This window comes from Carassius gibelio, chromosome B21, assembly GCF_023724105.1.
Source record: "Carassius gibelio isolate Cgi1373 ecotype wild population from Czech Republic chromosome B21, carGib1.2-hapl.c, whole genome shotgun sequence".
Taxonomy (NCBI): domain Eukaryota; kingdom Metazoa; phylum Chordata; class Actinopteri; order Cypriniformes; family Cyprinidae; genus Carassius; species Carassius gibelio.
In genome coordinates, this window is record NC_068416.1 from 20,659,082 (window position 1) to 20,684,611 (window position 25,530).

The following is a 25,530-nucleotide window of genomic DNA, read 5'->3' on the forward strand; positions in this document are numbered from 1 at the left end:
AATTTGCCTAGAGCATTGCATGTGAGAGACAAAGACAGTCTGTGCTGTAGCTTTTTGATTTGGAAGTTACAATGGTTTTATGTATGATTTGACAACTAATTACCTGTTGAATAAAGTATGAAAGCTTCAGATGCTAAAAATCAGCCATGATGACATTTTGATAAAACATGGCATACAGAGAAGTTTTGATTCAAAAACCTGAGAAAGCACCACACTGCGAAGGGTTATTGGGTACAGGGACTGACTTTTTTCATACAACTTCTCAAGTTTCATCAAAAAGTTGCTCTAAACTCCCTCGGCCTTCGGTTGTTTTTGCTGCTTCTTCTTTACCTCCCACTGTGTGCCTCTCTCTATACTTTGTTTTATTTGGGCAGTTGTTGTGTCTCTTCCGGCATTGGGTGAATATTTCATGACCTTCTTCTGGTCGCTCAGTTTCAGCCTGAGATGTCGGCGCTGGTTACGTAGTCACAATTCGTCATGAATACTGAATTAAGATGTCTTTCACAAACAGTGCCAATTGGCGGCCCTCTGTCTGTATGTCACTGTCTCACTCTCTCTCTCTTTTTGTTTTTGTTTGTTAAACAGGGATGGCTCTCAGGAGAAAGACAAGCAAGTGTCCTCCACTATTGTCTCTTCGGTGCAAAGCAAAATCACTCAGGTATGTCATTAACCAACAAAGCTTTTTTGTAAACTAGGGCTTTCACTTGATTAAAATGTGTAAATGAATTAATTACAGTATGTCGCCTAATTAAATTGAATCAGTTTTATTTATGCCAATATTTGCAGAGAAATATCATAAAATAAAGATATTACTGGAGATTTTTCAAGTCTGTTTGGGCTGAATTAATCCGTAAGTTTGAAGGTTTGGAATAAATATAACCAGAATGCTTGAGAAATATCAATACAGTGCTGCCTTGCAAACACTGTAATACATTAAAAAACACAAAACTTTTGCTACCTCTCTCGTTTTAATTCAGCGCCTAAGGGGAAAACGGACCAAAATTGTGTAGCAGAGCTGAGGAGATGCTTAGTATAGCTTTGATGTATGTAATTTAGAGCCAGTCGGTCTCAGTGGTCTCTGTTTGCAGAACCTTACGTGCTGAAACTGAGAAATACAGTGATTTGGTTGCATGACCCTGTCGCCAGGGGTGGGTATATAGGTGTATGTATGTTTATGGGAGAAAGAGAGCTTGTCGCTATCGCATGCTGATTCAATGCAGCTGTCAGTCCCTGCAGCTCTGTTATGATCTCTGGCCTTGTGCAGCAAGGATGAAATGCAGAGCGCGCTCGCTTTCCTTCCTTTTGCTTATTGTTATACAAAGCAGGCGAAAGGTAGCTACTATATGTATTCAAAAAATGCAGTTGTGTCAGAGAGAAGAGGATGTGAGAAATGCGGAATGTAAAGTGATAAACAAAGTACACTGTACTGTGTTTCGCTTGCAGCCATCTGGATTTCAACAAAAATAGAATAACAGCCTTTTCATTCACCCTCTTTGTACTAAAAAGTCCACAGTCTTGACATGGTTTCAGATCTTTTGGAAACCCAGTTTACTTCCCTTTTCTCTCAAGCGCATAAAATCACTTCTGACACCTCAGAACTGGGGCAGGACTTCCAGGGGGCAACGTCTTTCAAAAACCGAATTGGTTCTTATTAAAACCAGCAACTGCTGCTTGAATCAACAGAAGTGTGGTTCACCTTGACAAATAATTACCGGCAGAAGCTTCTGCATGCCTGTGCATGCTTGCATTTCGGTTGCGTGAGGAAGCCCCTTTGTCCCCATTTCCCACTCTAGCCCTGGCAACGAAAGCTCTGCACTCGTAGATCCTGCGGTAGATCAGCTCGTCTCAGTTTGATCTTTTGCCCGTAGCCCTACCTCACACAGCTATATCGGATTCTCCAGAGGAGAATGTTCTAGCTCTGACATGCACATCCCTGCTATTGATAGAGGAAGAAGTGCTCTCATGAGGTGCCCCGGTAGAGACTGACGGGGGTTTTTATAACGGCAAATGAAAAAAGCTGTAAAATTAAAGGCTGGGGAATCGTGTTCTCGATCTTAGCTCTACTCCCCTGGGATTTTACAAACCCTCGATCTGCCTGTCAGACGAACAACAAGGGAGGCTGGTTTATGATTCTCCCTGAGGAACACAATAGTCTCTTTTTCTTTTCTAGTGCCCTGTGCTGTCCTCCCCATGATTTAAAATTTTGGTTCTTCTTTCTTATTTGCCACTGTTTCGCATGGGTGGTGTGTTAAGGGTGGCAGGTGAGTGATAGTTTGATTAGGAAGCGTTTATGGGTTGCAAAATGCACCTTGGCAGGTTATGAGCACATTACTGTTGTTGTGTGCAAGATAAGAAACCAAAAAGCATTGCGTTCCCGAGTACCTCCCTCTGTGACTCTGGGGTAAAAGGTGTTTCTCATACTCTCATCTCAAACATGTAAAGGTCCTCACTGTATAGTTACAAAACTAAAATGAGAATATATCAGACAAGTTTTTTCCACCTTACCTTGTGGCTCTTAATATTGGAGAATGACAAATGACAAAATTATAAAGAAAAACGTTAACAAACTTTAAGGAACCTTTAAAGAATTCTGGAAATCTCCTAGCCCAAAACCATCTATAACCAACAACTATGCATTCAGTTCTAGCAAGAAAGTATGGACACCATCATCATGAGAACTTGAGTGGAGATGAAAAAACATCACTTGGATTGGTCTCTTTTTGATACCAGAGTGAACTAACTAGAGGAAGCTTCTAAATCACACCTGGGACTCTGGGATGTGAGTTTTCAAAATTGCTTTTAAATGATTCAGTGATTGAAGCGCAACCTCCGTGAACTGAAAGTGGGGTGATCCTCTGAACTCTGAAGATGTAGGTACAATTGTGTGTTATCTGTCAGATTGGTTGGAGGTCTGGACCCAAATAGCTACAAAGAAACCAGCCAACTACAAAAAGTAGTTCTCAGTCCCAATTACGGCTAGCTCTTGTGTGGTCATTTGATGTCTTAAAGCAACATCTCTTAGGTTTCCACTGAGCTCGAGTAGACTTAGGTAGCCATATTTTCAGATGTCCTCAGACTTCAGCCAGCTGTGGTCTCGTAATGAGCTCTAATCATACTGAAGATATCCTCCTTTCATTGCAGTAATCTGCTCGGGTCAGCTGGAAGCTTTAAAAGCTCTTTATCCCAGCTTAGTCCTGTCACTCTAATGTACTGGATCAACACACTATGATCAGAGAGAAATATTCTCACTGTATGTGTTCAAATAGTGGTGTATGTGTGGGAATTTGAATTAAATTAGTCAGACAATACAGGAAGCTGATGTGGAATCTAGGGCTGTACGAAATTGAAATTGAATCGAAATTGTGATTCGACAGAAGCTGCGATTTTCATGCGCATCTTTCATAGAAGCACGGTTCTGTGATCAGCAGTAAATCTCCATCCGAAGACCAGCGGGCACTTTCGCACTGAAGATCCAAATATGCCCAGAAGAAGAAACCCAGGAAATGCCTATCGCTGCATCTGAATAAACAGAAGTTTAACTGTTTATAAAACTGCTTTCATTGATTCAACATGACTAATAAACACGAATACGACAATATATGGTTTATCTGAGATTGTATTATTTTATATTAAAATATATTTATAATGCAGTGCCGCATAGAATACTATTGAATAAGTTGCGTGCCTTATTCTGTATAAGAAAAAACATCATCTCACAGAAGGATTTATTAACTGACGTTATTAAAATTTTTAAATATGGTATTTTCACATGCTCTCAGATGGAACGACATTTACTACACAGAGCAATAGTTCACTGAGAAGCTACGGAAACAGCTGTCATTATCGCGAACAATTTCATAATCGTGCAATAAAATCGTCTGCAATTTTTGCAGGCTTTACTAACAAAATGTGCATGACAATCGCATGAGATTAATCTTGCAGCCCTAGTGGAATCCATCCATCCATCCATTTTTAAGTTTATTCTGAATTGTGCACAAACCTGGTGGGTAGTGATGTGCAAGATTCCCAGACCCTGATTTACTCTGTTTTAGTCCCAGTCTCTGTACACTATTTAATGCCATCCATGTTATTGTGTGGTTTCACTTACTCAAAACGACTTTAAAAATGATTTCACCCCCATGAAGTATAACAGCAAACCCTTCTCTCTAGAGGCACGTTGGTCCTTGCCTGCGTTGTTTGTGCTTTTCTTGACTACTTGTTTGTTTAATGATTAATTCTGCAGGGGCTTTATTGGAAATTCAGGGTTAATAACTTTCCTTCGACTGGACGAGGGGGTGGAAGGCAGCGGCAACTTTAATTCTGCAAACGTCAATGAGCAAACCTTGCTCCCATGACAACCATGCAGTTCAGCCACCTGTTTCGAAAGATTATTTTACTGATTTGCAAAGTTGAGCTGCTTTCAAATTTATAAGGAGTAAAGAACTTTGAAGTGTTGTTACGCTAGTGGCAAAGAAAGTAGTAATTATAAGGGAACCGAACTAAATGTATCTTAACTGTAGCTTAACTGTTATGTTCTTGCGCAATTTCTTAGTATTTTAAATTAATATTAATGTTTTTGGAATGTTATAGTCATTTCAGAGCTAAACTTCTAATGAACCCGCAAAATTTCATGAAGTACTTTTTTGTTTTGAGTTTCTTTGATTAAAATTCCATTCCTATGAAATTAGTGACCCCAGTTAATGTGCATATTCATTAAGCAAATGTTTATTCAAGTGCCAAGCTGTGAGTTCTCTGGTGTCACATTCTCCCTATGGGCCCTTAGCATGCAACGGCCTTGGGTAGGGTAACCTGAGCCACATAGAATGAGGGGAGGCATTTGAAGAGCAGGAATCCAGCTCTGTTTGCCCATGGCCTTCTCTTCTGTAGGATGCCACTAGACATCCGTATGCATATTTAGCATGTTGGATTCTCATGCATACGAAGCCAGAAGCCAATCTGAATTTCAAATTGCAAAAAGTTGTCTGCAAGCTTATGGATTTGTGTTTCTGTTTTCTTGTCCTGTGTGTTTATATACTATGATTAGTTTCTCTACCAGCTCTGCTCCCCTATGAATACTGTACTAACTTTTCCTCCATTTCTCCTTGCTTGTAGGACCTCATGGCAAAAGTGCGAGCAATGCTTGCTGCCTCCAAAGGCCTTCAGCCGAACTCCTCCTGAGAGAGTTCCACCACATCCAGACATGATCTATCTCCAGGAACATCTAGCTAGGCAGCAGCAGCCTTCTAGCTAACTACTGGACCGCTGTTCGCCTGACAAGCTGCACAATGCTGGATGCTTTTATCCCTTTATGAATGCCTGTTTGGACCTTGCGTTAGAAGTTTGTATTTCTTCTCCAGATTACCATTAGGCATGGATATCTCCTTTATTTTGAAGGTGCAGGTGGAACCAAAGCAGGTATAGAAAAAACTAAAGCATCAGCAGATGGTGGAGCTTTAGTCCAGCTGTGTGTTTTAGCAGTAAAACAACAACAAGTATTAAAGGCGTAATTCCTTGGATGCAACTAAAAACATTCTTTCCTTTGTAATATTGTGCCTACCAGAAGGACGCCGTTATATCCTTCTGTGAAGGATAATGCTGCTTATATCTCTCCTATCTCTTTTTTTCCCTCTGAGCTCTTTTCGATGCGAAGTCATCAGCTTTCTTGGTTGTTGCTGGGTTGTTGTTTTTTTTCCAATATGTGGCCTTCAGTTTTTCATTTCTAAGTTTACATGGGCCTAATTTTGAAACTACTAAAACCGTCAATAAAGTTTGAATTATGGAACACGAGTGTGGTTGACTTACTTTCCGCAAGCGACATCTCGTCATGTTCGCCTCTTGCTCCGTCTGTTTTTCATTTCCTGCACCTGCGAGCTCTGGCCTTTCGACCGTCGGCACATATACTGCAACCCAGCATGCACTCTGCATGATAATTAGGCCTCATGTTCTGCTGAAAGGTCCATATGAGTGGTGTTCTCAAGAGAGGAGAGAGTGAGAGTGAATGGTGGGAATCTTGGTCCATTTTAAGTGAGCCTTTAATCTCATGGCGGTTCAGCCCGCAGAGGCAATGCTGTGAGTCTCATTTGGACCGGTAAGAGATCCCTGGAGCAGGTCAGTCCCATCCAAACCCATATTTACACTCACTCCCAAACTCTCTTGACATGGGGAACTTAACACTTTCCCATGTTCAGATTATGTTGAGTCTGATTCAAATGGGACTTCCTGGAAAAGATGATTTTTGTCCAAAAAATATCCATCTGGTGTGCTTTTTATTGATCATCTTGGTTTTCATTGTTCACTCTGTCCCGTGTGTTCAGCTAAACCTGCACCATTTAATCAAGGCACTTAATTAACTCAAGTCATTTTTGATTTGCATTATATCAAAAAATGTTCTCGATTGTAATTTGATGCTTAATGTTCCATAATTGCACCAATCACGATAATCGTAATGCTACATGCTTTTGAAAAGGGCAGCTTTGAACTAGACTTAATAATAGACCCCGCATTTGTATTACACACTCGTTGAATGGTTACAGTTTACATTGCACAGTTGGTTTAATCTTATGCTGTTTTTATTTATTTATTTATTGCCTTTTTATTTTTTATTTTTTTGCTTTCATATATTTTTTGGTCATTAACATGAACCACATGACATAATGAAAAACTTTATTAAAGTATGATTTTAATATGAATTATTTAATGAGTATAATATTATTTAATATGAAAATATTAATTATTGTTAAATTAATATGTAGAACAAGTTCTATAATTGTATTATTTTGTTTATTATTTTAATATATAAATTATTTAATTATTAGTAATAATAGTAGTGGCAGTATGTGCCCATTTCAATAGGCTTACAAAAGCCAAGTGTTTCTAAAATTAAATCCATGCTTTACAAATGCTTTGTTGTGAACGGAGCCCGTGTTAAGTGAGCTATTCACTTTGAAACGGTCCTGAATGTCTATTCTGATGGCCTTCGTCCCTTCTAGTTTTCCATTATTCTGTTTATCATCCTTATCCTTTTATCAAATTCACTACATACTGAGTCTTGGAAATAAAAGGCTCTGCTAGAGTAGCAGTTTAGTTTGTCGCTGTTTGCTGGAGTACAATATTTCATTGTGACACGGTTGTTAAGGGCAATTTTCAGGCCAAGTCTTTATAGGCAATTAACTAATTACAATCTTTTAATGGAACTGTATTAGCTGGATTGAAACCAAGGGCTGTCACGATAGGTATTGGGGAAAAACACAAAGAGAGGGTAGATCCAAATGCAGGTAAGGGTTTTATTTAAACAGAGGGGTAAATACAAAATAAACAGTCATGAGAGACAAATCAAACAAAAAGGGAACTGGATGAAACGGGGAACTCGGAAGAACGGAAAGGTAGAGGAAGTCTGGTGGAACGAGAGAATGAGACACATAGGGTAAGACAAAGCAAGACTGATGGACCTGAAACACAATGACATCAGACAAGGACTCCGTAACATAGACTAAGACAGACTGGGTATTTATACACAGAAGGATGATTGGGAAACAGGAGACAGGTGGGGTGAACAATCAATCACGTAACAAGGAGGAAGGTGACCATATAAGGGAACAGGAAGTGATCTGGGACAGACACCGTGAGAAGGAGGACATCTAGTGGAACCCCGGGGAACGACAACCCAGACACTGTGACAGTACCCCCCCTCTACGGAGCGGCTACCAGACGCTTAAAGACAAAACATGACACAGAGACCAGGAGGGAGGCGGACAGGTGGAGGCTCAGGGGGAGGGACGGAGGGCCAGAAAAGGAACACAAGGGGAACAAACACCAGAAATGATACATAAAACCGGGAGACCAGGAGGGAGGAGGACCGGAGGAGGTACAGGGGGAGGGACGGAGGGCCAGACTAAACTAAAGAGAACAGACAGAAACAGAACTCAAAAAACACAAAACATAAGTCCATGAAGGACATGTTGAGGCGTCCACTAGGACGGAGCAGATGACCACCACAGCCGTGTGGTCAAGGCCAGAGCCCTCCAGGGCGGAGCGGAAGACCACCATGGCCTTGTGGTCAAAGTCAAAGCCCTCCAGGGCGGAGCGGAAGACCACCACGTCTCTGTGGTCGAGGCCGGAGTCCACCAGGGCGGAGCAGAAGACCACCACGTCCTCGTGGTCACCACCAGAGTCCCCCAGGGTGGAGCGGACGACCACCACGTCCTCGTGGTCACCGCCAGAGTCTCCCAGGGCGGAGCCGAAGACCACCACGGCCTTGTGGTCACCGCCTCGGGAACTGTAACGGACACCGCCTCGGGAACAACATCGGGCACCGCCTCGGGAACAACCTCGGGCACCGCCTCGGGAACAGCATCGGGCTCCGCCTCGGGAACAGCATCGGGCTCCGCCTCGGGAACTGCATCGGGCTCCGCCTCGGGAACTGCATCGGGCACCGCCTCGGGAACGACCTCGGCCTCGGGAACAGCATCGGGCACCGCCTCGGGAACAGCATCGGGCTCCGCCTCGGGAACAGCATCGGGCTCCGCCTCGGGAACTGCATCGGGCACCGCCTCGGGAACTGCATCGAGCACCGCCTCGGGAACTGCATCGGGCTCCGCCTCGGGAACTGCATCGGGCTCCGCCTCGGGAACTGCATCGGGCTCCGCCTCGGGAACTGCATCGGGAACTGCATCGGGCTTCGCCTCGGGAACTGCATCGGGCACCGCCTCGGGAACTGCATCGGGCACCGCCTCGGAAACAGCATCGGGCACCGCCTCGGGAACTGCATCGGGCTCCGCCTCGGGAACTGCATCGGGCTCCGCCTCGGGAACTGCATCCGGCTCCGCCTCGGGAACTGCATCCGGCTCCGCCTCGGGAACTGCATCGGGCACCGCCTCGGGAACTGCATCGGGCACCGTCTCGGGAACTGCATCGAGCACCGCCTCGGGAACTGCATCGAGCACCGCCTCGGGAACTGCATCGGGCACCGCCTCGGGAACAACCTCGGGCACCGCCTCGGGAACAGCATCGGGCACCGCCTCGGGAACAGCATCGGGCACCGCCTCGGGAACAGCATCGGGCTCCGCCTCGGGAACTGCATCGGGCTCCGCCTCGGGAACTGCATCGGGCACCGCCTCGGGAACGACCTCGGCCTCGGGAACAACATCGGGCACCGCCTCGGGAACTGCATCGGGCTCCGCCTCGGGAACAGCATCGGGCTCCGCCTCGGGAACAGCATCGGGCTCCACCTCGGGAACTGCATCGGGCACCGCCTCGGGAACTGCATCGGGCACCGCCTCGGGAACTGCATCGAGCACCGCCTCGGGAACTGCATCGGGCTCCGCCTCGGAAACAGCATCGGGCACCGCCTCGGGAACTGCATCGGGAACCGCATCGGGCTTCGCCTCGGGAACTGCATCGGGCACCGCCTCGGGAACTGCATCGGGCACCGCCTCGGAAACAGCATCGGGCACCGCCTCGGGAACTGCATCGGGCACCGCCTCGGGAACTGCATCGGGCTCCGCCTCGGGAACTGCATCGGGCTCCGCCTCGGGAACTGCATCGGGCTCCGCCTCGGGAACTGCATCGGGCTCCGCCTCGGGAACTGCATCGGGCACCGCCTCGGAAACAGCATCGGGCACCGCCTCGGGAACTGCATCGGGCTCCGCCTCGGGAACTGCATCGGGCTCCGCCTCGGGAACTGCATCGGGCACCGCCTCGGAAACAGCATCGGGCACCGCCTCGGGAACTGCATCGGGCACCGCCTCGGAAACAGCATCGGGAACTGCATCGGGCTTCGCCTCGGGAACTGCATCGGCCTCGGCCTCGGGAACAGCATCGGGCACCGCCTCGGGAACTGCATCGGGCTCCGCCTCGGGAACAGCATCCGGCTCCGCCTCGGGAACAGCATCGGGCACCGCCTCGGGAACTGCATCGGGCACCGCCTCGGAAACTGCATCGGGCACCGCCTCGGGAACTGCATCGAGCACCGCCTCGGGAACTGCATCGAGCACCGCCTCGGGAACTGCATCGGGCTCCGCCTCGGGAACTGCATAGAGCACCGCCTCGGAAACTGCATCGGGCACCGCCTCGGAAACAGCATCGGGCACCGCCTCGGGAACTGCATCGGGCACCGCCTCGGGAACTGCATCGGGCTCCGCCTCGGGAACAGCATCGGGCTCCGCCTCGGGAACAGCATCGGGCTCCGCCTCGGGCACCGCCTCGGGAACTGCATCGGGCACCGCCTCGGGAACTGCATCGGGCACCGCCTCGGGAACAGCATCGGGCACCGCCTCGGGCACCGCCTCGGGAACTGCATCGGGCCCCGCCTCGGAAACAGCATCGGGCACCGCCTCGGAAACAGCATCGGGCACCGCCTCGGGCACCGCCTCGGGAACTGCATCGGGCCCCGCCTCGGAAACCGCATCGGGCACCGCCTCGGGAACAGCAGCTGCCTGTCTCCTCCTCCGCCCTCTACGATGGGGAGTCGGTGGCGTTGAGTCGACCATCTTGTGCTGTGGTGCAGGGCTGGCGGCCATCTTGGGCTGTGACGCTAGGTTGGCGGCCATCTTGGGCTGTGGGGCTGGGCTGGTGGCCATCTTGGGTTGTGGGGCTGGGTTGGCGGCCATCCTGTGCTGTGGGGTTGGGCTGGCGCCCATCTTGTGCTGTGGGGCTGAGCTGGCAGCCTTGTCTGGACACTCTGGTGTGGTTGTTGCATTCCACTGGGCACGATGGTGCAGGTAATTGGTAAACCCCCAAAAGTCCAGTATCTCTAACCCCTTCATCTCCCATGAAGGTAAAGGATCATCCAGGCAATTATTAAATAAATCCTTTAGTGCTGCATCATTGTAACCTAGCCCGACTGCCATAGTCCAAAACAATTGCGCCAGGCCACCCACCTCACTTCCCTCTTGATGAAGGGTGATTAAGTTCTGGTATCTCCCCCTCCGTTCCTCCATGGTGGCTGGGGAACCGATTCGAAATCCCACACCGCTGGATCTAGGCATGACGGAGTCCTTCTGTCACGATAGGTATTGGGGAAAAACACAAAGAGAGGGTAGATCCAAATGCAGGTAAGGGTTTTATTTAAACAGAGGGGTAAATACAAAATAAACAGTCATGAGAGACAAATCAAACAAAAAGGGAACTGGATGAAACGGGGAACTCGGAAGAACGGAAAGGTAGAGGAAGTCTGGTGGAACGAGAGAATGAGACACATAGGGTAAGACAAAGCAAGACTGATGGACCTGAAACACAATGACATCAGACAAGGACTCCGTAACATAGACTAAGACAGACTGGGTATTTATACACAGAAGGATGATTGGGAAACAGGAGACAGGTGGGGTGAACAATCAATCACGTAACAAGGAGGAAGGTGACCATATAAGGGAACAGGAAGTGATCTGGGACAGACACCGTGAGAAGGAGGACATCTAGTGGAACCCCGGGAAACGACAACCCAGACACTGTGACAAGGGCGCCATCTCTGGAGGGTTGTTTTTTTGGTGTCGACATTGACCTGTTGTCAGAGCATGTAGACAGAAGATGGGTCAAGTATGAGGCTTCTTGCAGGCCGGGGCATTATTTTCCTTTTTCGCCCGAGAGCCTGTGTTCATCATTACACAGCAGCAATCTGCTCAGCCAGCGAGTAAACAGCTCATTTTTAGCCAAGGCTTCACTCATTCCAGGCTCGTAATGGCCACAATATTCCCTCCAATAACTGGATTGCCTCGTACAGCATTAAATAATGGATTTATATGCAATTAAATGCACCTCATAACATCGATTTGATTCTGAAGGGCTGCGTTCAAGGTTTCCCCACTCGCCCTGTCTTGAGTTTTTGTGTATGACAAATAAAATGGCTGTGTGGTATCCAAGAAGTCACTTCCAGGGCAGAATGAGGAGGCTGTTAAGGTGATATTGTTGAGAAATACCGGCTTCAGTCTGATCGAGTGAAATGCTGGAACAGCCTTCTGTAGACAGAAGGTTTGTTGATTTGTCAACTGATCTTGGGGTGGCTTGCAAATTGCAAAGGAGAATCCGTGCCAAATTTACTATCTTAAAAGTTCAATGAACTTGGGTTGGGTTGGTAATGACGTTTCATGGCCTGTTCTTAAGTTTTATTTCCCTTTGCTTCCCACCGCAGTGGAAACCCTGCTAGAATGAAAGCAGTCGTGCGGCGACACGTTGGAAAATCCAAGCTGGACCCAATTGAGTATGTAAAATTAAAAATCCAGAAGAGAGCTTTTGATTCTCTTGATGTGGTTATTCAGCAGAGGGTTGTTGCGCAGGGTTGTGGCCTGAACTCCTTTAGCAGCTTTGCAGAATTTCTCACAAGGGGGAAAAAATCTGAGCTTGCTTTGATATATCTTGTGTATTACGAAATAGAAGGGCCGTTTTGGAAGTGCAGAGAATATTTTCTAAGCGGAAAAAGAATATAGATGAAAACCCTAATCCTCTAAGGCATCGTTTTATGTGATGTAGGCGCTGTGTTACTGTTAAAGGCTTTAATGTGGTAATTGAAATGATTTCTCTCTATATATGCCCTCCTACAATTGTAGAAGGTGGAATTTGTTATCCACAGAACCTAAATGAAATGTAAAACATTAGAAAGAATGAAATGGACCATTGGTAGAGCTGTTTGTTAAGGTCAATTGACCAAATCCCTCTTTTAATCCCTCTTCGCTGTCTACTGTTTCCCATATTCAGGGTGTCCTGATTAAAGTGTTGCAGACTGTCTTAAGTCTCGCTCTTGTCCTTCAAGTATCAATTCTATCCCACACATCCTCAGGAAATGGGTTGTGTTATCTCTCCTGTGGCAATACCATGTGATCACTCTAGCTGGGCTGTCTGCAGATTTCTCCAGCAGATGTGAGAGATTTGTGAGATGAAATCACCGGCTTCCAGTATAAGGTTACAATTTCATTTTGTTTTTGTTGCATTAATACATTCTTCTGTTTTACCCACACACATTACTCGCTGAGACAATTGTAATGAAGAATAACATCTTACCTCTCTTCAGTGAAAAACAATTAACTTGTTAACATGGACGCATAATTATTTCAAAATAAATAGTTTTCTCAGCCTTACATACCTGTCATATTAGAATAAAAAAAAAAAATATATATATATATATATAATATATAAATTTTTAATTGATAGGCTTTAATAGGCTTTAAATTTTATTTTATTTTCTATTTTCAAAAGTCAGGAGAATAATGTTACATTTGGTAGGCTATATCAATGTGACGTGGTATATCAACAATGTCTATAGAATAGCTCTTTTCAGCCTGCTGCATTATTTTCCTCTTGATTATTTTCATGTTTCCTTCAGCTGCAAGTAAATGAAAAAAGGCAACATAAACTGTGCATTTGTGGTCTGCTCTCCCGATTTAATTTGCGATATAAACCATGAATAATTCCCTGGAATGCACTAAGAATCTTTCATTTTTCTCCCAGAATCCTCATGTCTCTTTGCAGGTTTATTTTCACAAAGATGCCAAAGTAATTCTTACATATTAATGAAATTTAGCACGTCTGTAATATTGCTGCAGATGCTCTTTATGAGTTATTCATGGTGTGTCGAAAGTGATGTTAATGCTTTTACATTTTTACATTTCCTTATAATGATCGATGGTTGAGGTTTTTGAAAATGCTTATTGCGTTCATAGAACAAACTGTTTGCTGGTTGTTTACAGTGTAAATGGAAGTTACTCCCATAATTTGCGCGAAGCATCTTGGGAGTGGGAAAAAGGTGGATAGACTTTGGTCTAAATAATCGCATGCACTTTATAAGCATCCTAGATCACGTCATGTTCAATCATTTTCTTATAATGTAGTTTTGGTTGAATTAAGGTTGATTTACTAATTCAGATTGTGATCAGAAATTAGAGACGTGTTCAGGGAATTGGGCTCAAATTAATACAATTATTTGATTAAAGGGATAGTTCACCCAAAAACTATTTGATAAAAAAAGCATTTGAAAATCTAACTTGATGCAAATTGAGTACATTAAATCTTACCTGTTTGACTTAGAAATATGCATCACATTAAGTTCATGTTAAAGCTGTGTAATCCATTTTTTCTATGCAATTCAAATACATAAATCTTAAATGTAGGCCTAAATATTTTTGAGGGTAGTTCAGCTAACTCGGCAAGTCTGTTGACACTGTACAGCCAAAAACCTTGAGCCGCATAATAAGACTTCCATACAAGTCCATAATTCCTCAACAAAATCTCCCTCCTCAAGATTAGCATTGGACAAATGTTGCTTTCTGGACACGGACTAGCTACAGACTAATAGCACTTCTATAAACAAGACAGGGAAGAGGGGGAGATGGAGGGAAAGTGAGCACTTAGAGAAGAGCTACTTCACCCAGCAGCTAAAATAACAATGTTTCAGGTGTTTTAAAAAAATGAGAGGACAGTCTCAGCACCAGGAATGGATTTACAAGGATTTATGCAGCGGCCCACTTGAATCAACCATTTATGAGGTGAAGGACCTTGGGGACACACATTTGCCCAAACACAGTGTCATGCCTCTGCACGTGTGAGAATCAAGACTTCAATTCTGCTTTTTATCAACTCTCTCTAATTGATGCATCAAACCATATTCTTTGATATAACATAATGGAGATGTATAAAGCATCAGAATAAAGCAGTTAAACATTTCCCAGGATTCCTGCTCTAGTCAAGTCCCTTGAACCCACAGACTATTTGACTTGCAAATGTCCACTGAAACATTTCAGTCAATGGCTTTGATAAAAAATTCCCTTTTTCTCCCTTGACCCTACCAACCCACAAATGACATGCTGGCTTGACTTGCAGGTTACGAGGAGCCCTTAAGATGGCCCCAAGAAAGACTGTAGCAGAGAAGTCGAGATGGTACTAAGAAAACGCTACAGAATCAAACCAGTAAATATCATCTCAAGGGACATTATGAACAGCTGCAATGCATCTCGGGGTTTTCAAAAAACCACCATAATGTAGAAAGACAGGGATAGGCATATTCATTTTTAATAATGGCGCACTCGGTGAGCAACATATGATTTGGCCAGGAGTGCTGAATCTTAACGAGCCACATAAACTGACAACTGATTCAGGGGAGATGTCAAAACTTAAAAAAAATACACAAAATAATACTTATTAAATTACAAAAATACCTGCGCACGTCTTTGGCACGCTACGTTATGATAACGTGCTCGCGATTATGTACAAGATACAATACACCTGTCGCGAAAGCACAGCTCTATTCAGGATGTTTCATTCATCAGCGATTTGAATGACTTCTCTGCCTTCACCCAGAAGTCCTTAAAAACATGGATGTCTGAAACAGTGAAGGTTAATGATGGCTGCTGGCACTGCCCACCTCACTAAATTGAGGACTCAATCAAATGCCCCCCTCCAAACGCCAAACTCATAAATTCCCCTACCCAGTGTGCCCAGCGTGCTGCTAAATGTCATTTTAACTTATGACCTTGCGGTAGAGGGCCATGTAAAGTGAGAGGGGAGAACTCGAGGCTCCAGACATCTGTGGCAAAAGCCGTCTGGTTGCCCTTTTGAAAAAATCCAAATCAAAACAAATCAGCTCCAGTTTGTGCCTGTCTAATTAACCTCGCATGAATTCGAACGAGCGCTTGCCTCCACAGGGTGTACAGAATCGCAGCGAGGTGGAATATCTACTCGCTTTTCTTTTGATTTTCTTTGTTTCTGTCATTAACTTCCCACTGCGTCCTAAGAGGATGTTTTCAATCTTGTACTCTTTGTGTTTCTTGTGTAATGAGAGAAAAGAGCATTTAGAGCGTTTAACAGGGTTCGATCAGATTCATGAGCTTGGGCTGCCGCGCTCTGATTTCGCTCTCTTCAGCGCTGCATGTTCAGACTGATTGAACTCGGAGAGTGTGAACGAGTGCCTTAAGCTTTGTTGCGCCTTCTTTCACAGCCCTACAGGCGGATGCTCACTGGAGAAGGTGACCCATGAGATTTGATAGGCTTTTTTCATTCTCTGTAATAGAGCTGACTGGATGAGAAGGACTCACTCTCCATTTCTCACGTCTTCCACTTTGGAGTTTTGCAGTGCAGTGTATGTAAAAGGGGAGACCCTGTTCTAAATGGCATATCTAATGTAGGCTTGTTGTCCCATGGCTTTTCTGCAATGTAAAATCAGTCTTGGAGTTGATTCCAAGTCAAGTTTGAAGTCTTTCAAGGGCAAATTTAAAGTAATATTTTTTCTCAATGGCATTTTGAGGGGGTGCCCTTAAAATCACGTTCCGGGAAATAAAATACATGTTTTTTGGGCAAGGTTCCCCTGGTAAAATTCACATTCCAGTGGCTTAATATCACATTATTGGGGTCGGTTCAATCCATAGACATGAAAAACAACCCACAACAACAGTGTCAAAGTAGCTCCAACATTGGGGTTTGGTAGAAGTCTATTATGCTCACCAAAAAAAAAGTGTTTGCGTAGAATCAGCGGGATCATTCCTGATCAGTTTGAACTCCGCTGAGAATGACACTGAAGCCACTTTTTACAAATGAGCTGGTGTTAAAAGATAGCAAACCTGCTTATAAAATGATGAAAAGCTAAAGTAAACCAGTTGATCATGGGGGCAAAGTGATCTCTTAAGCGAACTGCAGTTTTAGAGACAAGACGTGATTGCAACATGATTACAATGCAGCGAGGAGTATAATTTACCTGCGAAGTGTGCCATTGTGTTTGTCCTGTGGCATACACCCACCCTTTATCAGGGAGAATAATGGCCTCATCAGTTTTCGTCTTTCTTGCCTCTGCACTAGCGAGAATGTGCCTTACTCTATGTGGTGGATAGCCGGGGAAGATACAGTATCATTTCACTCAGCGAGAGGCTTTTCGTTAGGGCATGTGATGAGGCATGTTCAGCGTCTCGAAATCATGCATCTCCTCCACCAGATTGCACTGAGCTCACCTTCGGGCGCTGCCACTATCAAAAATTGTTTTCCTTTATCTTCGTAACATAGGGAAGCTGATGTATCCATGTTCCAAACTGAATATAACAGCTTCGTACTCCACCTAATTGGCTTCCACATTTACGCTGAAGGGCACTTAGATACATAATAATTTTCAAGGCGAGTAATGTTTCCCATTACGTCTGCCCTTTTATTTTCTCTTTCTCTTCCACCCTGTCAAATTTCTCTCCCGGTTCGTCTCGGTGTCTTTTTCACACTTGCACACAAATGCACAGGCGGATTTCAGATGCTCTCAGCGTCCCCCGTGGACTCTGGTGTCCATATGGTCGATCTCTGTAGACGCCCGAGAGAAATGGAAACTGGAGTGGTCCGAATCCACTTCATTTAATCGCTCATTGTGTTTTGATTTGTTGAGTTTAAGTGTTTATTTGAGAAGATATTCCCTGTAGGACTCAGCTGGACTCGTGGCTTTTTGTTAGAAATGTTTGTAATTTATTTATATATTTTTTTATTTTAAAGCATCGGAAGAGGAGGACCATTGGGGCTTAGCCTGATTACGCGTTAGAGGCCGTATTTGATCATGCCTTTGCTAGCTGTGGAGAGAAAAGTGGCTTCAAAAGAGCACGTTTTCAGTGGGGATTCACATAATGCAGGTTTTGGCCTCGTGTGGCTCTGTAAACAGACACTGCTAAGTGCTTTGATTCTTTATACCCCACTTTTTGTGCTCGAGACCAAGATTTTCACCACTATAAATGTGTTGGGTCTCATATGCATAAATGCAGCTTTCTTATTTGAGTGTGGATTCAGGGAAATGAAATGAAGGGGTTTGTGGGGAAAGATCGAGCTATGCTCTGTGCACACAGATCAATAGAATCCAGCCACACTTAAGTGGATTACTGTGGTTGAATTTAATTGCGACATTAGTAAAAAACGGACACTATCTGATCATTTTATGGTCCGGCTGAAGCTATATGGTCTAATTTTGTCTAATTACGTCGTACTTCTGACCTTACGGGTGTCTGGGGTGTCATATTGCTACTTTGACCTTATTGGTTTATAGCTTCTATTTATGTAAAAGGAAGAGTATTGCTCTATAATGTTTCTTTCTAAGGGATAGCTCACCCTCCTATTATACTGTTAGTTTTAGAACTGTACTTTAGGGCTGTTGATGTTATTTTTATTTGTATTTAAGCTAAAGAGCAGGCTTTCATTTTTCCTTTCTGGGTTTCATTAAAAACAGCATTTTCATTTTTAACAATTAGAAGCCTCCCCCCCAACCCCCCACCCCCCATTTTATCTTCTTCCACAGAGCAGAGAAGGCCATGACCTGGTTTGAAACAGCATGAAAGCGAGTAAATGATGACAAATTTTTCATTTTCGGTTGAACTAATCCTTTAACAGCATTTCATTCCTGTCAGGAGACTACTCCAGCATACCAAAGCAAACCTCTGCCGAACACGTACATTGACTCTAACCTTCATTTTCTTCTTATATTTCCTCTCAAGCCTTGCTTTAAATAAATAAATAAATAAATATGAAGGGTCAGGACTTTCCGCTGACTGGCAGCGTTAATCAGCACCGCTGCCTCTCTGCCAGTCAACCCTGTATCGGGGTTTGTAACAGCATAATCCTTTTACGTTAATGCAAAAGATAACAGGGGGGGAAATAGCAGCTCTGTAACACTGAAGCCAGACATGCTCTTGTTTTCACAGTATTACTGGCATAGAGGCGAGGGTTTCATTCATAATGCTTTATTGTGTGACAGCCGTTTTGAAATGTGCCCTCCTAGTGACAGTTAAAATGGATAGGCCAACGAGAGACATTTCAGGAGCTGTTCATAAGTTACGGAGGGGAACCAGTGAAGCAGAGTGAGACTGAAATTAATGTTTCCCTGCAGAGGGGCAGCCAAGGCCATATCAGCACAGGAAGTGCCTGTCATTTAACAGGCCTCGCCGTCTTTAATTAGAATCTGCCCCTCAAAAGTAGCCTGTATTTCTGACTAAACACACAGCTGGCAGCTCCGTGCATGAAACTTTGGTCTGGCCTGGACTTCCCTGTGGTGCGTGTGTACTCAGACAGAAATTTCTCTGGCATGTGCTGTGGACGTTTTTGGAAGCATGCATGTTGACATGTGAACAGGATTAGGTTTAGCTTAAAATGTGCCCCATACAGCACAGGGGCATGAACTTTGTCACCTGTCTCACAGTCCGGGCCACTGAAGCCTTTGATGCAGTGTTTTGCTTACACCAAGTGTGATGGAGTGGCACATATATGTATATGTGTCATGGATGTTCTGGTTTGCTGATGTTCTGGTATTCGATTTTTGCCGATAAATGATATGTCAGTGTTTTTTACATCTTTTTAGCCTATAGCCAATACCGATATTTATTTTCGTTTTGTTTTGAAGCACCACCAAGTCTCTGCTGTGCAGAAATTATAGACAAAAATATTAAAAATTTTGGTTAGTTTCGAGCAAAAACGCATTTGTTAGAACTAAAAAAAAAAAACATTATTAAAGCAATGTGTTTTTTTTTTTTTTTTATGAGAGTACATTGAAAGCTTAGAAAACTATTTGCCGTTTGTTTGTTTTCCTGACAGATTCAATTGAAACCTTAACATTTTATTTATGGGTTTTACATTAATAGATGGTATTTTAAACGCTTCTTGTATTTAAGTTTTCATAATGCATTTAAAAAATATATATTACGTATAAGTATGTTGATGTTATTTGTGTATTTTACTACTATTTTATTACAAGTAGGCCTACAGTCCCCCCCGAAGTAAATAAATCACCTTGATCTTAAAGCTAGCACATGTTAGCTATATATCTTATATATTTTATTGGCAAGGTATATCTGCCCTCCCCACCCCCCCACCCCCCCCCCCCAAATCGAATGATGTCTACGTTTACATTTTAAGCTTTTATCAGCCAATACCGATAACGTTCCAATAATGTTGTGCATCCCTAATATTTTTCCCTATTTTATGTTTTTATTTTAATGTTATTGTGGTATACTCTTAAGCTAAACCCCAAGTGACACATAACAGTAGTACTGTAGGTGGTTCTTGGTCTTACCTTACTTACCTCAGTATTTGGGTTTCTGCTCGGGATGATTTTTCAAAAAATATTTTGGCATGAGCTCAGCCACATCTGGTCGTTTCTCATTTTTAAAGTTTGGCACACTGGACGGGATGGACTCCAGTAGGCAGAGAAATTGATCTGCTTTTCTTTCCTCACAAAAGCAGGAGCTTTGAGATGCATTGGGACTCTGGGACTGACCATTGTTTAACGCTTTTTACAGAGTAGCTTGTAAGTGGCTTTGAGGGGTGCACTGCCTGCTGTCTCTCAGCGCCCGACGTCCCACGGACCAACTTCATTGTTCATTGCATTCTAAACCTGTCCATCTCCCAAAAGGAAATTGCATTTGGCTCTGTGGATGAAGCATGTGTAGCCACTTGTGACTTTTTTAAACTAGGCTTAGATGGATCAGCTCCCTCTATAAAAAGACCAGTCCAGCTAACAGCATATTACTCTCCAACACACATGCACAAAGACTCATCTGAAGAGTTGGAAAAGATAAAAAAAAAATTCTAAATCTTCTTGCTGTACTTTTATCTTACATAATGTGAGTTTTCAGTGGTAAAATGGAATTTCATTCAGCCTGGTTCCAACTCGAACAACAAAAGCTCCATCTTTTCGTAGCTCTATGCTGTATAATTATTTTGTTGCTTGCTTTGTCTAATTAGCGCATAAAGTCTACACTTTTTGTTTTCTGGATTATCTTTGGCTTTGAAATCTAACCCTTAAGGTTCTTGCTGGACTGAATACAAGACTCTGCATAAATGTTTAGCATCTATGTAGCCGCACATTAAATTAAACTGGTTTCAGTCTCTCTTGGTGAAGCTTATTTGGAGCTGCGCTCCCCAGATACTTAGGAACTCTCTTTAGACCTGTCAGCCTTTGAGAAAATCACTGTCTTCTGTCTTACACGCCACACTCGAACGCATTTTGGATCTTTGCTCCCTTAAGTGGAAAGAGCAAAGGAAGAAGTGACTGGGCATAAAGACGCTTCTTCAGAGCTCAAAAACGGCCCAATTTAAGTGCTCTATCATGGAACCAATGCCTTGTGCTCTATTTCCCCAAAGGCTCAGGTACCTGGAGGCATGAACAGACTTGATATTATGCTAAATGTTGCAGTTGTTACCTGCATCAGATGCTATTTCAATACTGGCGTAATTATAACAATTGGCTTTGATTGCCAGTGAAAAGAGCTGACGTATAACTGCATGAACTGCATGCATGCATTTGTTTTTTTAGTAAAAATTCCACCAGACGTGATGTGTGGAGACGTTTCAAAGCTGTAAGACAGCGGATGGCATCCAGTACCCGTCTCCAAGGACATGTCTGCATTATCCTCTTCCTATTCCTCCTACATCACTCAAGCAGTCTGAAGGCATTCAGGAAAAGAAAGGCATTTAATTTCATATATTATCTTGAAGAAATTCTTTTGACAGACACATGCATGTGCACTTGAAACCGGGCATTTGCTGTCATCATCTTTTCTGTTGTTAAGCAATGGATTTGTTTTCCGAGCTTTATTTCTATTTCAATTGCTAATGCAATCAAAACATAATGGGTAGAATGTGAGTATCGGCATGAGCTTCTTTCATTTGCCGCTTTCATTCCTGAGAGAACAGAGGCTATTAAACTGGTCCTGAAAGAGAGTTGATGTACCAGTAATGCACATCCGTTTTGGTAACGGATAGACGGATATTGGCCACAGGGGGAGAGAGTTGTAGTGATTATTTGTGGCAGCATTATGTGCAATTCTCAAGTCGCTCAATGTATTTCAGCCATGCATTTTATTAAGTTTTTAAATGATGGATCAAGATTCAGATGGCAGTCATAAGAGGTTCGGCTGGAATGCGATTAGCTGTTGTTAGCCACACTGTGGTAAGACTTTGTACGATTGTATTGAGACTCAAAACAATGTTTGCATGTTTACGCAGAGATTCACACATTTCATTAGAGAAGAAATCCCATCTTATGAAGCAAAAGGGGCTGTTGGCAGCTTCTACGAATTCTTGGGAGAAATTATGACAATGACAAGGTATCAATCCTCTCTTTTTTCTTTCTCTCTCCCATTATGATAGCCCTCAGATGGATTGGATTCGTGCCAAATCCTCTTATCTGATTCTATTGATTTACCAGACTGCTTTAATTGCAGAGGCAGTTTTAAAATCAGAGAGCAAAAAGGTTTTCTATTTTCTTATATGTAATCTTTGCTCTTTCTTGAATTTTATAAAAACGTCTCATTTTGCAGTGTTCTTTGAGGCTCCACTAACCAAAAACGCAGTGATGACACTTTCATGAATTGAAAAAATACCCTTCTGCTTTGAAGCTTTTTCAGTTTACTCTGGTTTCGGTGTTATGTGATGTTGCAGTGAAATGAGGTTGTTTTTTTACACGTGTTTACTAGCACAGTGATTTTGACTCTGAGTGCTCCTCTCTTAAGTTGATGAATGTGAAGAGCAGCAGGGCTGATGAAGAGCACTACACTTTGAGGACCATCCAGCGACATTAGTAAATATGCAAAATTAGAAAATTTGTTTTCAGTTAATAAAATGTTGCTCGCTTTGCAATTCTGTCACTTAGGAATGTTAATTCCTCTTCCACACCCATATAATCTTTAGAGGTTTGATCGTGTTTTTGTTCAGCAGGTCATGTCATCATTATTCTTCTGTGCTGTTTCTGCTGCGTCACTGCGTCTTTAATTTGATGTATAGCTGCTCTTGACAGAGCTGCCAGCGTAATCCTATTCACTGACCACACGGTCCATTCTACAGATTGTGCATCATTAATTTGCTGGATATGGCTCAATGGCCCCTTGCCGTTGGGTGCAGATTAAAAGATATCGGTCCAAGAAAATGTCAGTGAATTCCTTTTTGATTAACGTGGGTGGTTTTCATTCGCTTAAAAAGAAGTGCTCCCTGTCCTTTGTGTACTGTATGATATTAATGGGTCAATTTGACCCCTTGGGCCTTTATTACACCACTGAAATATGATTAGTTTTTCATCAGATTTCCTGCTTGTTTTCTCTTTTCTCTTTTCTCTTGTTTTCCTAATTTTTCTTTGTATGTGCATGTGTAATATTTTGCACAATTGTCTAATTTGTGAGGATGTTATGTTATGTTATATTATTTTATATTATATTATATGCATTTATTATTTAAATAAAGTGAACATGATTAAATAATGTATCTTATTTAATAACAAATATCATGTTATAAATACATTTATTTCCATAGTGATTGCATGCATTGCTGTTATTAATACTGATTTGTCAAGATTGCAAAAAAAAAAAAAAAAAAAAACAGCCTCCGTACTATTGGAGGGATGCTGTCTTGATCTTGTAAATTTATCAGCAATGCATATTTATGAACATGTTTTTTCGTACTGAAAGTCTTTGCACATGTGTTTGGACTTGAAATGCTGCAATACTTTTAGCTCTGGTTCAAAAAAGCTTCTCCCTCAAAGGTTTTAATCTATTTAAAAAAAAAACAAAAAAACAATTCTAATCTGTGCAGGAACAGCATCAGAAGTCTTCAGTCGGTCAGAGGAACATTGCTCATTTTCAGTACAGTGACGTTTTAAATTGGTCCACTTCTCAAGAAGGCTTGTTTGTGAAACCTCCATTAAATTTGCCTCTGAAGCCATCTGTTGGCGTCCCATGGCGCCCTGATGAAAATGATCAAATTAGAGATCAGCGAGTAACAATACTGGCATGTGAGAGTCTAGCGGCTGTGCCAGACCCTTCCCTTCTCCTACTGGAGGAGTTTCATGAAACCCTGTTAGAAGAGAGTAAATGATAAGAGAAATACAACGGCAAAAGCCATAAGTCAAACGCAGCTGTCTTGTTAGGCGTCTGGCACCAGAAAACCCACCGGACAGTGTGTGTAGATGTGATGTCGCAATGAAAGCTTGAAAGAGAAAACCGTGTGACTGCTACAAATGAGTAGTTTGGATATGCAAACTGTGTTACCACCAATCTGGATGATTGATTCACCCTAACGTTTTGGGTTTTGTCACACAGATTTCTTGTCATTCTGAAGTTGTATGATGACTTCTTTGGGATGGCATTACTTAATATCCCATCGTTGTACTCTTTAACATAACATATGGGGAGGAATGCCTCATCTAAAACTAGACGCCTGGCAAGGGAATATCTGTATCTGCTCTCTCTTTTCATGTGGAAAATTACATGGCATCTCAAATGGTACAGTCGGAGTCTGAGGAAAGCGCTTGCCAAACGTTGACAGATCGTCCGCTTCTCTTCATTTCACATTGGTGTTATCTCGCTACACACAAAATCTGGGGCGGAACCGAGCACCACGCGTGGCATGTTTAATTCAGGGCACCATGTTCCTGTATTTGTGTGTTAGTTAAAAAGCTGTGACTCTACTTTTCATTCACTAATAATTGCATACAAGTTTTGTACTGTTTATGTACATTTGAAATAAAAGTCATATATTATGTATTTTAATAATTTATACATTTTAATATTTTATACACACACACACATTTTACAAGTATTTAGTCAGAAAAAGGCAATTATTCATCCTGTTACTTTGAAAGTATTTTACTCTACTGATTCCATATTTTATTTTTGTGTTAGTTAGCATTTTTAACCTTAATTTACAATAAACTTGAATTTATTAATGAATCATGATTTTGGTGCTTGCAAAAAAATGTACATGGGCACGACTGGAGAACATGAAGGCTTGCTGGAGATAAGACAGACCAAAGGCCCTTTTTTTATCATAACGGCGACAGTGACTCAGTAATCAAGGGAAAAGCACCAAGCCCCTTTCCCGAAAAGATCCTGTGGCTAATTAATGGAGTACTTTGAAAGGGTTAGTCGTCAGACCGGAGGGATCCATAAATCAGAATTCCCTTCTGCTCGCTTTACTTATAGATCCAGCGTTAGAATGGATGCAAAAAGGCCGGCACGCCCTAAACTTGTCACTCATTCACGTCAATGCATCTGAGCCCAAGCCTATTAGCAAAATGGATTTAGGTAGAGAAAGAAGGACGATGATGCACAGAAAAGGATGCTCAGAGTAGGTGAGAAGAATCTAGAGAGGGCATTAATGTTTTCTTAGGCCTCCATTACTCAGTGAAGGTCAGAAAAGTGTTTCCGACACCAAAAGTGGGGAAAAGGAAACCAATAAAAAAAAAAAATCCAATGTACTGTACAGAGCTGAAGTGGTGGCCCCTGCAAATCGGTAGAGCAAAAGAGATTATCCAGTTAAAATGAGAAATGTGAATGTCAATGCCTCTCCATTTGTCTAAATTAATCCATCAGTAGATCCATGTGCACTAATGGTTAAAGTGATTAGGATTGATATTTCTAAGCTCCACTAAAGCTATCAGATGCACTTGTGATATCGACAGAAAATATAGAAAATAAGGGTTAATAAATAACCCTTCGGAAGCCCTTTAAAAATAGGATGGTTCATGCGCTCATCGCTGGCTAAGTATAGATGCATATCTCAGACCTCAGAGTGTTGTCCACTGGGTGTTGAATGGAAAGGCATAATGAT

General features: G+C 43.0%; 2 protein-coding genes across 7 annotated transcripts in view; one reads left to right on the forward strand and one right to left on the reverse strand.

Annotated features, from left to right (window-relative positions):
- Positions 1-5,782, forward strand: part of LOC127986706 (splicing factor, suppressor of white-apricot homolog) — an 87,814-nt gene extending 82,032 nt beyond the window's left edge. The window contains 2 exon segments of the mRNA XM_052589032.1: positions 586-658; positions 5,113-5,782. Coding sequence (XP_052444992.1) covers positions 586-658; positions 5,113-5,178 — 139 coding nt within the window. The 3' untranslated portion in view covers positions 5,179-5,782.
- A 1,544-nt stretch (positions 5,783-7,326) lies between these two features.
- On the reverse strand, positions 7,327-11,412 carry LOC127986707 (titin-like). 6 transcript variants are annotated; one of them, XM_052589034.1, is made up of 2 exons: positions 9,228-11,412; positions 7,327-9,065 (listed from the first exon to the last, which is right to left on the reverse strand). In XM_052589034.1, exons 1-2 carry the CDS (start codon positions 10,983-10,985, stop codon positions 7,971-7,973), a joined length of 2,853 nt encoding a protein of 950 aa, XP_052444994.1. In that variant the 5' UTR covers positions 10,986-11,412; the 3' UTR covers positions 7,327-7,970. The 6 variants fall into 6 exon arrangements, with proteins under 6 accessions (XP_052444994.1, XP_052444993.1, XP_052444997.1 ...); XM_052589033.1 differs by having other exon boundaries at positions 7,327-9,089; XM_052589037.1 differs by having other exon boundaries at positions 7,328-8,621.
- Between the last annotated feature and the right edge of the window lie 14,118 nt (positions 11,413-25,530).